This window comes from Notamacropus eugenii, chromosome 1 (genome assembly GCF_028372415.1).
Source record: "Notamacropus eugenii isolate mMacEug1 chromosome 1, mMacEug1.pri_v2, whole genome shotgun sequence".
Taxonomy (NCBI): Eukaryota; Metazoa; Chordata; class Mammalia; order Diprotodontia; family Macropodidae; genus Notamacropus; species Notamacropus eugenii.
The window spans coordinates 47,207,953-47,221,084 of record NC_092872.1 but is presented as its reverse complement, the minus strand read 5'-3'; the positions used below and the strand labels follow the sequence as shown (position 1 = coordinate 47,221,084).

The 13,132-nt window shown below is 42.0% G+C and overlaps 1 protein-coding gene across 7 annotated transcripts in view; it reads left to right on the top strand.

The window, feature by feature from the left end:
- Positions 1 to 9,441, top strand: part of LOC140497984 (phospholipid-transporting ATPase ABCA3-like) — a 296,904-nt gene extending 287,463 nt beyond the window's left edge. For 3 of the 7 annotated variants that reach the window (XM_072599331.1, XM_072599332.1, XM_072599329.1), the window contains 4 exons: positions 2,710 to 2,880; positions 3,311 to 3,510; positions 3,966 to 4,039; positions 4,514 to 9,438. In XM_072599331.1, the coding sequence (XP_072455432.1) occupies positions 2,710 to 2,880; positions 3,311 to 3,510; positions 3,966 to 4,039; positions 4,514 to 4,636 (568 nt within the window). In that variant the 3' untranslated portion in view covers positions 4,637 to 9,438. Of the gene's footprint in view, positions 1 to 2,709; positions 2,881 to 3,310; positions 3,511 to 3,965; positions 4,040 to 4,513 lie in introns of all 7 variants that reach the window. The other 4 variants (XM_072599356.1, XM_072599345.1, XM_072599336.1 and 1 more) reach the window with 2 other exon arrangements.
- Positions 9,442 to 13,132: the final 3,691 nt, after the last annotated feature.

The window sequence follows — 13,132 nt, the reverse complement described above, 5'->3', positions numbered from 1 at the left end:
ATAGAGATCGGTGGCTTCCCTCTTATGCCTTTTCTTCTATTTTGCATACAGAAATGCCTATTATCTTCATTTTAGGTTCAGAATAAATAAAGTTGGAGGGGGTTTTTGCTTTGTTTTTTAAGAATGGAAAGGTACAGCTCTGTCACAACTCCAGTGTTCTTAGTGGCATCATTATCCAGGACCTTTGCTCCATGCCATTTATACTAACAGAAGAGGCAGTAATATATAGCAGGCATGTTACTAGGTTGCATGTTTCCAGTGTATTTGTTCTCCATGTGTGCTCCCTGGTCATACGTATTCTCTGAATATGTTCCCTCCCCACTGGTAGTGTGGTACTGTGAGGGAGTGTACCCCATTTATGTATGGGGAAATCTTTTCTGATCAGTTGAATTGCTATGCTTTTCAACTGAATGTCTTTTGTTTCAAAGTAATGTGTCTTCTGACTGACAGGTGACAACAAACATCAGTGGAGGCCTTTGAACTCTGGTTTTGAGTGGGTGCTGACACAGTGCTTCAAATCTGGCACAGCTCTTCTGGAGGACACCTGTCAGGAACACCTTGACTTCTCTAGGAGTGCTTATCTTACCCTCTGAACTATGAACTACTTTTTGTTTGACTCAAAACTACATTTTGTTTATACTTTTAAATCACAATTTTGATAATGTCCTTTTCCCTTCTAGACGTGTTCTTTCCCTTAAGGCCTAAGAATTGCCTTTCATTAATGGCATGTTGTTGTTATATCTGATTCTCTAGGACTCCATTTGGAGTTTCTTTAGCAGAGGTGCTGAAGTGATCTGCCATTTCCTTCTCCAGCTCATTTTACAGATGAGGAAACTGAGTGACTTGCCCAGGATCACACAGCTAGGAAGTGTTTGGGGCCAGATTTCTTTCTGACTCCAGGCCGAGCACTCTGTGCACTCTGGTGCCACCCAGCTGCCCTTGTTAATGGCAGACATTGACCTTATCCTAAAAGAAAGCCATGTGGTAGGAAAAATTCTTAACAAGTTTTGTACATCTGAAAGGATATTAGCATTCTCAGGGTAGATTTGTGGCTCAGTCAAGGATTCCTTAAGTTCCCTGAGTGTGAAGTTATATCCCTGTTATGACAGAAAGTTAGTTGTCACAGTGGGTAAGAGTGCTGAATGTGAACCGAAGAAGACCTTGGGTGAGTCACTGAGCTTCTCTCAGTCTCAGTTTCTTCATCTGTAAAATGGTGGTGATAATGACACCTACTTTCACAGGGTTGTTGTGAGGGTCAAATGAGTTAACGTGTCTGATGAGCTACATAAATACTAGCTGCCATTATTGTAAGGATGATGATGAGGCAAGAGTTGAGGCATGCCAGCTCATCACTAAAATGATATACCACAAGTCATTCCTCAATTGACAGAAATGGCCAAAAGATATGAACAAGAAGTTCTCAACAAAAGAAACCCAAGCTATTTATAGCAATATAAAAAAATTGGCATCACTAATAATTAGAGAAATTCAAATTAAATAACCCTTATGCTACTCCTCATATCCATCACACTGGCAAACTGACAAAAAGGAGAAATGACCAATGCTGGAGAGATTATGAAAAACAAATATATTGCTGTACTATTGGTGGAGCTGTGAATTGGTGCAACCAATCTGGAAAGCAATTTAGAATTATGCCCCATTTCTAACCTATGTGTGCCATCAATGGAACTCTACCCCAGAGAGTTCCAAGAAAGGGGGAAAGGTCCTATGTGAAAAAAAGTCGACCAAAGAACTGGCACCAGGGGGAAATGATGGAAGAGATCACTTCAGAAAAGCCTGGGAAGACTTGTCTATGAACTGATGAGATGAGCAGAACCGTTTATACTACAGTAACAGGATTATAAACACAACTCTGGAAGGCTTAAGAAGCCTTAGCAATGCCGTAACTAATCACAATTCCTGAGAATTCAGAGGTGATAAAGCATGCTATCCACCCCCTGACGGAGAGGTAGTGGCTTCGAGGTGCAGGATGAGACACACACTTTTGGACACAGACTCTGCACATCTGTTGTAAAGCTTTTCTTTTTCTTTTTTTTTCTTTTCCACTTGAGGAACAGAGGGCAGAGGATGAAAAAAATAAATGCTTGATTATTAAAAAATAGAATAAAGCACAAGCATACCCTAGAATATATATTTCAAATGGTCATTTCTCTGACCACCCAACGTCCTATGACCAAACTACTTCTCTGACACTTTTGGTCTCAACTTCATTCTTTGGCTTTGTGTATCCACCCAACTATCACCCACCCCTCGCAGCTTTGGCATTTGCTACCTTTATTAGATTCACATTCCAACCATGTACTTCACCCTGTGCCTGTGCATATGGACGTTTGTTACTGTTCAGTTGTTAAGTCATGAATGACTTTTCGTGACCCCATGGACTATACTGTCCACAAAGTTTTCTTGGCAAAGATACTGGAAGTGGTTTGTCTGGCTCTTTTTATAGATGAGGAAACTGAGGCAAACACAGTTAAGTGACTTGCCCAGGGTCACACAGCTAGTAAGTATCTGAGGACAGATTTGAACTCAGGTCTTCCTGACTCCAGGCCCAGTGCTCTATCCACTGAGTCATGTAGCTCCCGATATTGGACATATTTAGGCATTGTTTCTTGTTCCCCCTGGTGTCCTCTCCTGGAGCCTTGGAAATACTATTATTTGTCCCTATTCTCCCCTCTTCTCCTCACACAGTGGTGGCAACAAGCGTAAGCTGAGCGCTGGTGTTGCCCTTATGGGAAATCCTTCAGTTGTCTTCCTCGATGAGCCATCTACTGGTATGGATCCTGTGGCTCGGCGCCTGCTCTGGAATGCAGTGACCGAGACCCGTCAGCTTGGCAAGGCCATTGTCATTACCTCCCACAGGTAGGGCCCGCACCTTGATTGGTGAGAGTGGGGCAGTGAGGAGCTAGGATGGTTCTGTGACTTTGTCTGTAGACTCTTGGGGACAGGGGCAATAAACCTGGCAGCAGTTGATCCCTTAGAAGAACGACCTTCAGGTTCCTTTGACGTTGGTCCTGACAATAAGGACCAATATTCCATTATTCTATAGAATAATGTTCTATCATGGAATGATAAGGGGGAATGTCCCATTCTAAACCTGAGCATCTCCTCCTCCCCTTTTATGCCAAGCATTTTTACATTGCTAAGGTGGCTCTTTGCCCCCAGGCCACATACCAGGCCTTCCCTCTAGAGAAATGGGACCTGCAGGTTCAGTCCTCTCAGGTCCACAGCCCTCATTCTCCAAGTCAAGGAGTCTGTAGTCATGCCTCCCTCTTCCCTCTTGTTTCCCCAGCATGGAGGAGTGTGAAGCCCTGTGCACCAGGGTGGCCATCATGGTGAATGGACAGTTCAAGTGTCTGGGCAGCCTACAGCACCTCAAGAGCAAATATGGGAGTGGCTACACCCTACTGGCCAAAATTAAAGGCAAAACCAATGAGGAAGAAAAGATGTCACTTGAAACATTCAAAATATTTGTGAAAGAGACCTTTCCAGGTATTGGAGCTCAGGCCCTAAACAGCTCACGTCTTTCTTATCTATCCTCTGGCCAGGCATGTTTTTCCAGTGAATTTCTGTGAAAATAAGGAGATAGGATGCTCACAGTTCCACTTCAACAACAGCCCCCTGCAATGTTGTGCTTCACTTTAGAATTGTAACCAAAGGCCTTGCTTAAGTATCTACAGCTTGGCTCATGTTGGCTTTTCTCAGCTGCTCACGGCAGAAGTTAAGCAGAATGGGAGACAAAGAGGAAGCTGTGATTCAGAGCATCTTTCAAAGCCAGTTTGGATTTTCTGCCCTTCTATAGGGTCCCCACACTGAACAGGCCCTTTCAAAAGTGTGAATATTAAGTCAACTTATAGTGGTTATAATAGATTGAAAACTAATCCTGCTAGGAAATAGCCTCTCCCACTCCCTGTTCCTCGTGAGAAATGACTCTTTCCCTTTGCCAGGCAGTATCCTGGAAGAGGAGCACCAAGGGATGGTCCATTACCACTTGCCCAAAGAGAACCTCAAATGGTCAAAGGTGAGTATAGGAAGCAGATTTAAGATATCATGGTGCTACCTAAAGGCACTTTCTAGAAGGAGGAGCGTACAGGAGGCATTAAATCCTCCCAAGGGCCTCCAGAGGTAGATATGGCACTCAGACATCTAGGAATATGATGAAATCAACTCTTAAGAGGGGGAGGGGTTCTCAGCCTTTAATTCTCTTAAGCTCCTCATATAGACAGCTGAACAGTGTTCAACAGGTGTGTGACCTATAGGTGTTGCTCACCTGGAAGGGACAAAGAAGAGACAGGATCTCTTGGGGATTTATCACTCAATTTCTTTCTCAAAGAACACTGAGGTTTAATGACTTTATGGAAACATTTGGGTCCAATGAAGGATTTAAAGAGTTTCACTAGCCTGTAACTTTTGCCTCCTAAACACACATTTAAGAGCCACTCCCTGTATGCCTAGAACAAGGACCTTAACTATGACTGTGTCTGCTATCCCACAGGTGTTTGGTATCATGGAAGAAGTCAAAGACAAATATAAATTGGATGACTATTCTGTAAGTCAAGTCTCACTGGAACAAGTCCTCTTGAGCTTTGCCCACTTACAAGACTTGAAAGATGATTGAATCCTAAAGAGCAGCCCACTGTACTTGGAGCCCCTTGCCACTTCCCTCTCTATCCCATTATATATCACTAGTGTGTATAGAGATAGCAATTGACACTGAGTATGTGTGCATATCTTCATATAAAAATGTAACAATGAACTCCCTCAAGGAGGGACTTTACTTCCCATTTTGAGTACAGATGTACTTTAAGATAAATATTCAAGGAGTAGGTGAGTATGAAGTCAGAAAAGAAGTAGAGTTCTCAGAGCCTGAGACCATTCAGTGTACCTCCTGTTACACTCAGCAGCTCCACAAGGATGCAGCAGCAGTGGGCCCTATAGCATATACTACTTTGGTGCTTTATAGGCTTTGTAGACAGTCACTTACTAGATGGAAACTATAATACATAGTGTTAATGTAGGGGGAAAGAAACATGTGGAAGCCATGAGTGGACCAAGTCATTTTAAAAAACTCATTGAGTAATATGGTAGCCTGGTCATTTCAATCATAAAATGTTATTCTAGCATTAAGTCTGTCTGCCCATCAAACTCTTTACTCAAAGACTCTGTAGAAGTATGAGATGAACCAGACACATCAAACAAAGAGGAAGTTGGGGGAAGGCCTCTGGAACAAGAAAATTTCATTCAGAACAGGTGGTTGGCTTTAGCTGTGTTAGGATGTCCAGCATGGGGAAGGAAGGTTGTCATCTTGGTCAGAATGATTACTTCCTTGAGACAAGGGCAAATCCATGTTGGAATATATAAACATCAATACCCAGAAAAAGAGAATAGGCAGGAGTTACAGAGAACCTGCTAGCTGGCCCATTGGGTTCTTAACCTAAGCACATACTTTGTATGCCTAAGCATAACAAGCCAGCATTATGTCAGTCACCCAAACCAAATGTAAGGTGTCTGTGGATGAGATCTGAAAACAGCAAGTCACGCACCCAGCCAGCCCCTACAGAGTGCCTAATCTCAATAGTTCATGGAAGAGATAGAACACTCTCCCTCCAGCCTCACCCTGAAGGATCCAAGTTCAATAAAATGAAGTAGGAGCGTATCTGAGACCAATCCTGCCTTGGTTGGATACAGGTATTGTGGTCACTTGGAGAATAGACACCGAGGTCTGAGTTGGGTGTCCCACACTTGCTATGACAAATCTAACAGCTCTGGTTCAAGGTTTGTGACTGCAAAATATGGTGTCTACACACGGTTCTTTTGAGATAACTGATCCTTCAGCAACTGAGAGTGGCTTGTTCTGCTTGACCTTAAAGAACAAAGCAAAGAACAATCAGTGGAATTGCAAAGGGACAAACTTAGATTTGATGTCAGGAAAAGCAAAGCCATCCAAAATTAAAATGAAGTCATTCTTGGAAACTGCTCAGAGGAGGCAGCAGGTTCCCAGTTACCACAGAGCTTCAATCAAAGGCTAACTGACTGCTTGTCAAGTTGTACAAGAGGTCTTCTCCCTTTTTATGTTCTGGACTCCTCTGGCAGTGTGGGGAAGTTTATGGATCCCTTCTCAGAAGAACACTTCTACATACATAAAATACAATATAAAAGATTACAAAGGGTTTAACAATTATATTGCAATAGCTATTGTTTAAAAAACTTTTTTAAAGTTCATGGATTTCAGGAACTCCTGTTGTTATAGATATTCTTATTCAAGTATGGTTTGAATTAGATGGTCTCTGATATCCCCTCTAACTATGAGAGTCAGACTATGATTCTGTGCTATATGAATGAGGTCCAAGAGAGAAAGTCATTACTGGCCAGAGGGACAAGGGCTTTATACAGAGGGAGCAGTTGAGTTGAGGAAAGAGGAGTTCAACAAACAAATCGGGGAGGAGGGAGGACATTCTAGGCATAGGAATTGGCATGAGGAAAGCCATGGAGGTGATGGAGCATCTGATATCTTTGTGGGACAAAGAAGAAGAGTTTTTCTGGCCCATGATATAAAGTTTTAAAAAGTATAGTGTTGTGGTGCCAGATTAAGAAAGGCTCTGAATGTCAAGACCTTTGCTTGAGAAACCTCATAGGGAAAATCAGATCTATGCCTTAGAAAATTTGTCAACAATAAGAAGGATGGATTAGAAGTGCTAGAGTGCCAGAGTAGGAAGACTTGTTCAGAGACTTATGTTTGTCCTTCCTTTTTAAAGAGGACCAGTGACATCATGGGGTGATATCTTAACTCATGCAGAGCTGCACAAAGAGTCTTTGTGCAGTGGAGTCCAGTGGCAAGACAAAAGTCAAGACAATTGGCAGTGGCCCAGGATGCAATGGATGACCTTGGTGTCTTTAATGTCAGACCAAGCTCTAAGGATTCCACATCACCTGCTTCAGCCATCTTCATGCCTGTTGGAACAAATTGTTCTTATCTGCCCATTCAGTAGGGGAAGTCTTCACATGCCTGGAGTAGACATCCCCCTAACTCATCAACAATTTTGAGATGTGTCAGTTACCCTCAGCCTGATGTAGCCCATCTGCCAAGACAGTTTTACTGGGGAGTGCTGTGCATGCTACAGCTTCTTGGAGCCACAGGTGAGAGTTGGGTGAAAGGTGGACACCAAAGATGGATGAGCAAACCTGAAATGTGCTAGGCAAGCCCTCACACCAGAGGTACTAGTCTTTACTCAGCACCATGTAGTACTGCAGGCCTAGAGTCAGACCAGAATTCAAAACCAACCTCAGACACTTATTAGTTATGTGAACCTGGGCAAGTCACTTAACCTTATTTTCCTCATCTATAAAATGATCTGGAAAAGAAAATGGCAAATCATTCCAGTAGCTTTGCCAAGAAAACCCCAAATGTGGTCACAAAGAGTAGAACATGACTGTACAACAACAAAAATGCTGAAAATGCTTCAGTTCAGAAGACATTAACCACTTAGGAGGCAAATCCCATGTTCATGGGCTGAGGAGTTTTTGTTGTTCTTCAGAGACTATTGCAAAAATCTAGACAGATAAGTATAAAGGCTATAGTAGTGACACTAGAAAAGAGGGCTATGGGAGGTATTTCTGGAATAAAATGGAAAGGATTTGGTAACACTGAATAAGAGATATGAGAGAGCAGTAAAAGATAACCCTTAGGTGGAAGATCTGGGTTATGGTGAATGATACTGCCATAAATAGAAATCAGGAAGCCAGAAGGAAGGGAAGATTTGGGGGAAGACTTTGTTCACCTCCTACATGATCATTTCTTACCTTTGGATTCCTTATCTTTGGATCATCTGTTTCCTGCCCACAGGGGCATCCCCCAAAGCCCTCTTCTTTTACCTTCTTGCGATTTTCTTGAATATTCTCATTAACCCTTATCTTAGTTTGATTTTCTAGGGCATGGGTCCAGATTGAAATGCGTGCCTGTCAATTATTTCAGCCACCAATACAGTGACATAGCCTCCATGGGTGTTTGCTCTCTCTGGGTCAGAACTAAATCTATAAATTTTGCAGAGGCCTCTGAACTCACTATGACTAAGACTCTCTGACACTCTGAACTCTTGGGTCATAAATACCTGAGCATGCTGAAAGACAGTAACAGCAATATTGTAAAGACAACTTTGAATTACTTAGGAATTCTCATCAACACAATAACTAGCCATAATCCCAGAGGACTCATGATAAAACATGCTACCCACCTCCTGATAGAGAAGTAAGGAACTCAGAGTGCAGAACAGTGTGAGAATTTGCTCTGCTTGACTATACTACACATGTTTCAAATAGAGATTTTGTTTTTCTTGCTCTCTTATGGAAGGGTGCAGGTATGGGAAGGAGAGAGTGCAGATCTGGAAAAAAATGATTTTAAAAAAATACGTGAGCATGAGGACAACAAGTCTAGGGTAATCAAGCTAGGAATAAAAGGATGATGAGGGCTCTCACTGTCCCCAAGTGGCAGCCAGTTCAATCCATTGATGGCTCCCTACTTGAATAAAATTAATGTACTTAGGTGACTTAAAGCAGACATGATACCCTCTGAGCCATACAATACTAACCTTCTTTCTCTCCTATCATATGAGATGGATAGGAGGTTCTACGACAATTGTCATTGTGACTGAAGATGGAACTTGATGCACACACATTGCCAGATAAGTGTAAGCAAATTGGTAGTAATGGCCACCTAAATTAACTACCATCATGCCTACTCAGTCTTCCTTGCATTTGCTAACTTCTCTCTAGACTTGACTTTTGGTTCTCCTAATTTATGGCACTGACCATCCTCACCCTGCCTAGCCAAATTTTCAGGCTTGGCTCCTCTGGCCAGATCTGTCTTATTGACAAGATGACACCTAGGTTGTAGCCTGGGGGACTAGAAGGATGGTAGTGCCTTCTACAGTAATAGGGTGGTTTGGAAGAGGGGAGAGCTTAAGGGGAAAGACAATATGTTGAGTTCAGATCACACCATCCTGAGAACTTTCTTTCCTGCCCAATCCTACCCCTAGAGATATCAGTCTTGTCCCTGGGCCCTATTCAGTAACCCTAGCTCTAGGCCCTCTCCACCCCAACAGTATTCATTACTCAACATTATAGTAGTGTAGAAATCACATGGTGTCCCAGGCCATATTTCCTCTGAACAGCATTGTACCCCAGGTGGATACCACCCAGAATTTGGGAATCAGAATTGATCTATTGAATCCCAATATTGATCTAGTCCAACCAATACACAAAGGAATTTCCACTATAATATAACCAACAATGATCTTCTAGCCTCTGCTTAAAGACTTCCAAGGAAGAATCCATCACCTCTCAAGGCAAGTCACTCCCACTTAAGGAAAATTCTTAAGTGTTAGGAAGAATTTCCTAACTCTGATGTAAAAACAAAAAGCACCAATAAAAAATTTAATAAAATAAGCAAATATCCTCTGAAATGATTGTGTTGCCCTTGGATGCATGGTGAAAACCAATTTCACCAACTATCTGTCTCTCTAAAGAAGAACTCTCAATGTAACTGTACCTTCATTTCATTTTCTAGTGTTATTTATACTGAAAATATCAAAATTTATATGATTCCATTCCTCCAATTGAATATTCTCTCATTGGTCACTAGACAAAAACTTCACAGCTAGAAGTTAATATTTATAGTTTGATTAAAAAGCTGTGTGATTCTTACAAACTCTTTCCCGTTAACAGCAGAAAGGAACCACACAGAAGGAAGGTCTATTTCAATTATTTTTCTTTGTTTCATGGGTTGCCATAAGCAAAAATTTCATCACCCAGAGATGAGACTACTGGTGGTTATTATCTCCATAGTTAGCCAAACTGGTCCTTGGAAAGCAGAGTTTATGGATGAATGATGTTCAAAACCTTTCCAAAATGGTAGAATCTGATAAGGCTTGTTCAGTTGTCCATGGGCTGATCCAGAGTTAACTCCATGCCACAATGAGGCACCAAAGTAGAGTAGGGTTTTATGGAAGCAAGAGATTAAGGATATGTGTATATATACACATACACATATAGATACATGAATATGTACATACATACATATATATGTGCATGACTGTATATGTATATATGTATGTCTACAATATATATTTGAGAGTCTTCTGTTTGGAGATGATCACTGAACCCATTGGGACATATGAGATCCCCAAAAGAAAGTGTAGTGAAAAAACAGAAGAGTATACATAGAGAGTCTTAGGGGACATTTCATGTTTAAAGGTCAGGAAACAGATTCAGCAAAAAGTAAAGGAGAAGGAAGAAAGCCAAGAGGGAAGAGAATATCTAGGAAGAGAGAATGGTGAGGAATGTTAAATGCCACAGAAAGGTCAGGGAGAATGAGGACTGGAAACGGCAATATTGGAGAAGGAAAGATTGGAGATATTGGAGAGAGGAAGAATGGAAAAGAGGAGGATTATATTAGAATACACCTTTGAGATAGACTAGTTCAAACAATGGTTATAGGTAACATTTTCTGATGAAGACGAGGGCTCTAAAGTTAGATATCAGACTTTGGTGAATTAGTCTACTTGTTTGAGCACTCACAGTAAAAGGGTAGAGAGACTGGAAAATGAAATTGGACATTTGAATGAAGAAGGTTTAGGGTAATCATAAAGAGTTACTAGTGAACTAAGAACGTTTAAACTTCACCTATTAATATTGAAGACACCACCACCCCCTCAGTTATCTTAATGTTATCTTCAACTCCTCCCTCTCACCCCACACATCCATTCAGCTGCCAAATTTCTATCTATTTCTATTTTCATTTCTGTCTTCATAACATCTCTTATGGAAGTCCCTTTTGGTCTAATGTGTTAACACAGATAACACTCTAATTCAAGCCCTAATTACCTCTCACGTGAACTACTGGTCTTCTTGCCTCAGATCTCTCCTCCCTCCAGTCCCTGCTTCACAAAGCTGCCAAAGTGATTGACAAATCATAAATAAAAATAACTGCAGTGTTAATCAGAGAGTTAAAGATCTTCCCCACCCGGGGGGCGGAGCCAAGATGGCAGAGTAGAAAGACACACATATGCTAGCTCTGAACCCACAGCCCATAAAATACCTGTAAAGACGAACTCCCAACAAATTCTGGAGCAGCAGAAGCCACAGAACAACAGAGCAGACGAGATTTCTGTTCCTGAGAGCCCTGAAAACCTCTCCCAAAAGGTCCATCGCACCCTGGACCCGGAGCCGAGCCCAGCCCTGCCTTGGCCACGCAGCACTGAGAGGAGCAGATCCGAGCGGGCTTCAGGGATGGAATCTCCAGCGGCTGCACGGGTCCCTCCACCCATGGGCCCCAAAGGTTGGTGAGAGGGTCTTCTCGGCTTGCCAAGAGGGGAGTGGGGTGTCCCCACAACTCAGGCCCCCTCGGGAGGCAGCAGTGGAGGCGGGAGCAGACCAGGGCTCCCCAAGCAGGCAGGAGCCTAGATCCATTGTTGAAGGTCTCTGCATAAACCCCCTGAGGGAACTGAGTCCCGTGAGGTGGCCCTGCCACAACCTGAGCAGCTGAGCCTAATCTCACACTGAATAGCAGCCCTGCCCCTGCCAAAGCCCTGAGGCTGGGAAGCAGCATTTGAATCTCAGACCCCAAGTGCTGGCCGGGAGGATCTGGAGGCATGATGGGTGTGAAGAGAATATTCAGAAGTCAAGTCACTGGCTGGGAAAATGCCCAAAAAAGAGAAAAAAAATAAGACTATAGAAGGTTACTTTCTTGGTGAACAGGTATTTCCTCCCTTCCTTTCTGATGAGGAAGAACAATGCTTACCATCAGGGAAAGACACAGAAGTCAAGGCTTCTATATCCCAGCCCACTCAATGGGCTCAGGCCATGGAAGAGCTCAAAAAGGATTTTGAAAATCAAGTTAGAGAGGTGGAGGAAAAACTGGGAAGAGAAATGAGAGACATTCAAGTAAAGCATGAAAAACAAGTACACACCCTACTAAAGGAGACCCAAAAAAAATGCTGAAGAAAATAACACCTTGAAAAATAGGCTAACTCAATTGGAAAAAGAGGTTCAAAAAGCCAATGAGGAGAAGAATGCTTTCAAAAGCAGAATTAGCCAAATGGAAAAGGAGGTCCAAAAGCTCACTGAACAAAATAGTTCTTTCAAAATTAGAATGGAACAGATGGAGGCTAATAACTTTATGAGAAAACAAGAAATCACAAAACAAAACCAAAAGAATGAAAAAATGGAACATAATGTGAAGTATCTCATTGGAAAAACAACTGACCTGGAAAATAGATCCAGGAGAGATGATTTAAAAATTATGGGACTATCTGAAAGCCATGATCAAAAAAAGAGCCTAGACATCATCTTTCATGAAATTATCAGGGAAAACTGCCCTGAGATTCTAGAACCAGAGGGCAAAATAAGTATTCAGGGAATCCACAGATCACCACCTGAAAGAGATCCAAAAAGAGAAACTCCTAGGAACATTGTGGCCAAATTCCAGAGTTCCCAGGTCAAGGAGAAAATATTGCAAGCAGCTAGAAAGAAACAATTCAGGTATTGTGGAAATACAATCAGGATAACACAAGATCTAGCAGCTTCTACATTAAGGGATCGAAGGGCATGGAATGGGATATTCCAGAAGTCAAAGGAACTAGGACTAAAACCAAGAATCACCTACCCAGCAAAACTGAGTAGAATACTTCAGGGAAAAAATTGCTCTTTCAATGAAATAGAGGACTTTCAAGCATTCTTGATGAAAAGACCAGAGCTGAAAAGAAAATTTGACTTTCAAACACAAGAATGAAGAGAAGCATGAAAAGGTAAACAGCAAAGAGAAGTCATAAAGGACTTACTAAAGTTGAACTGTTTACATTCCTACATGGAAAGACAATATTTGTAACTCTTGAAACTATTCAGTATCTGGGTACTGGGTGGGATTACACACACACACATAGAGACAGAGTGCACAGAGTGAATTGAAGAGGTTGGGATCATATCTTAAAAAAATGAAATCAAGCAGTGAGAGAGAAATATATTGGGAGGAGAAAGGGAGAAATGAAATGGGGCAAATTATCTCTCATAAAAGAGGCAAGCAAAAGACTTATTAGTGGAGGGAAAAAGAAGGGAGGTGAGA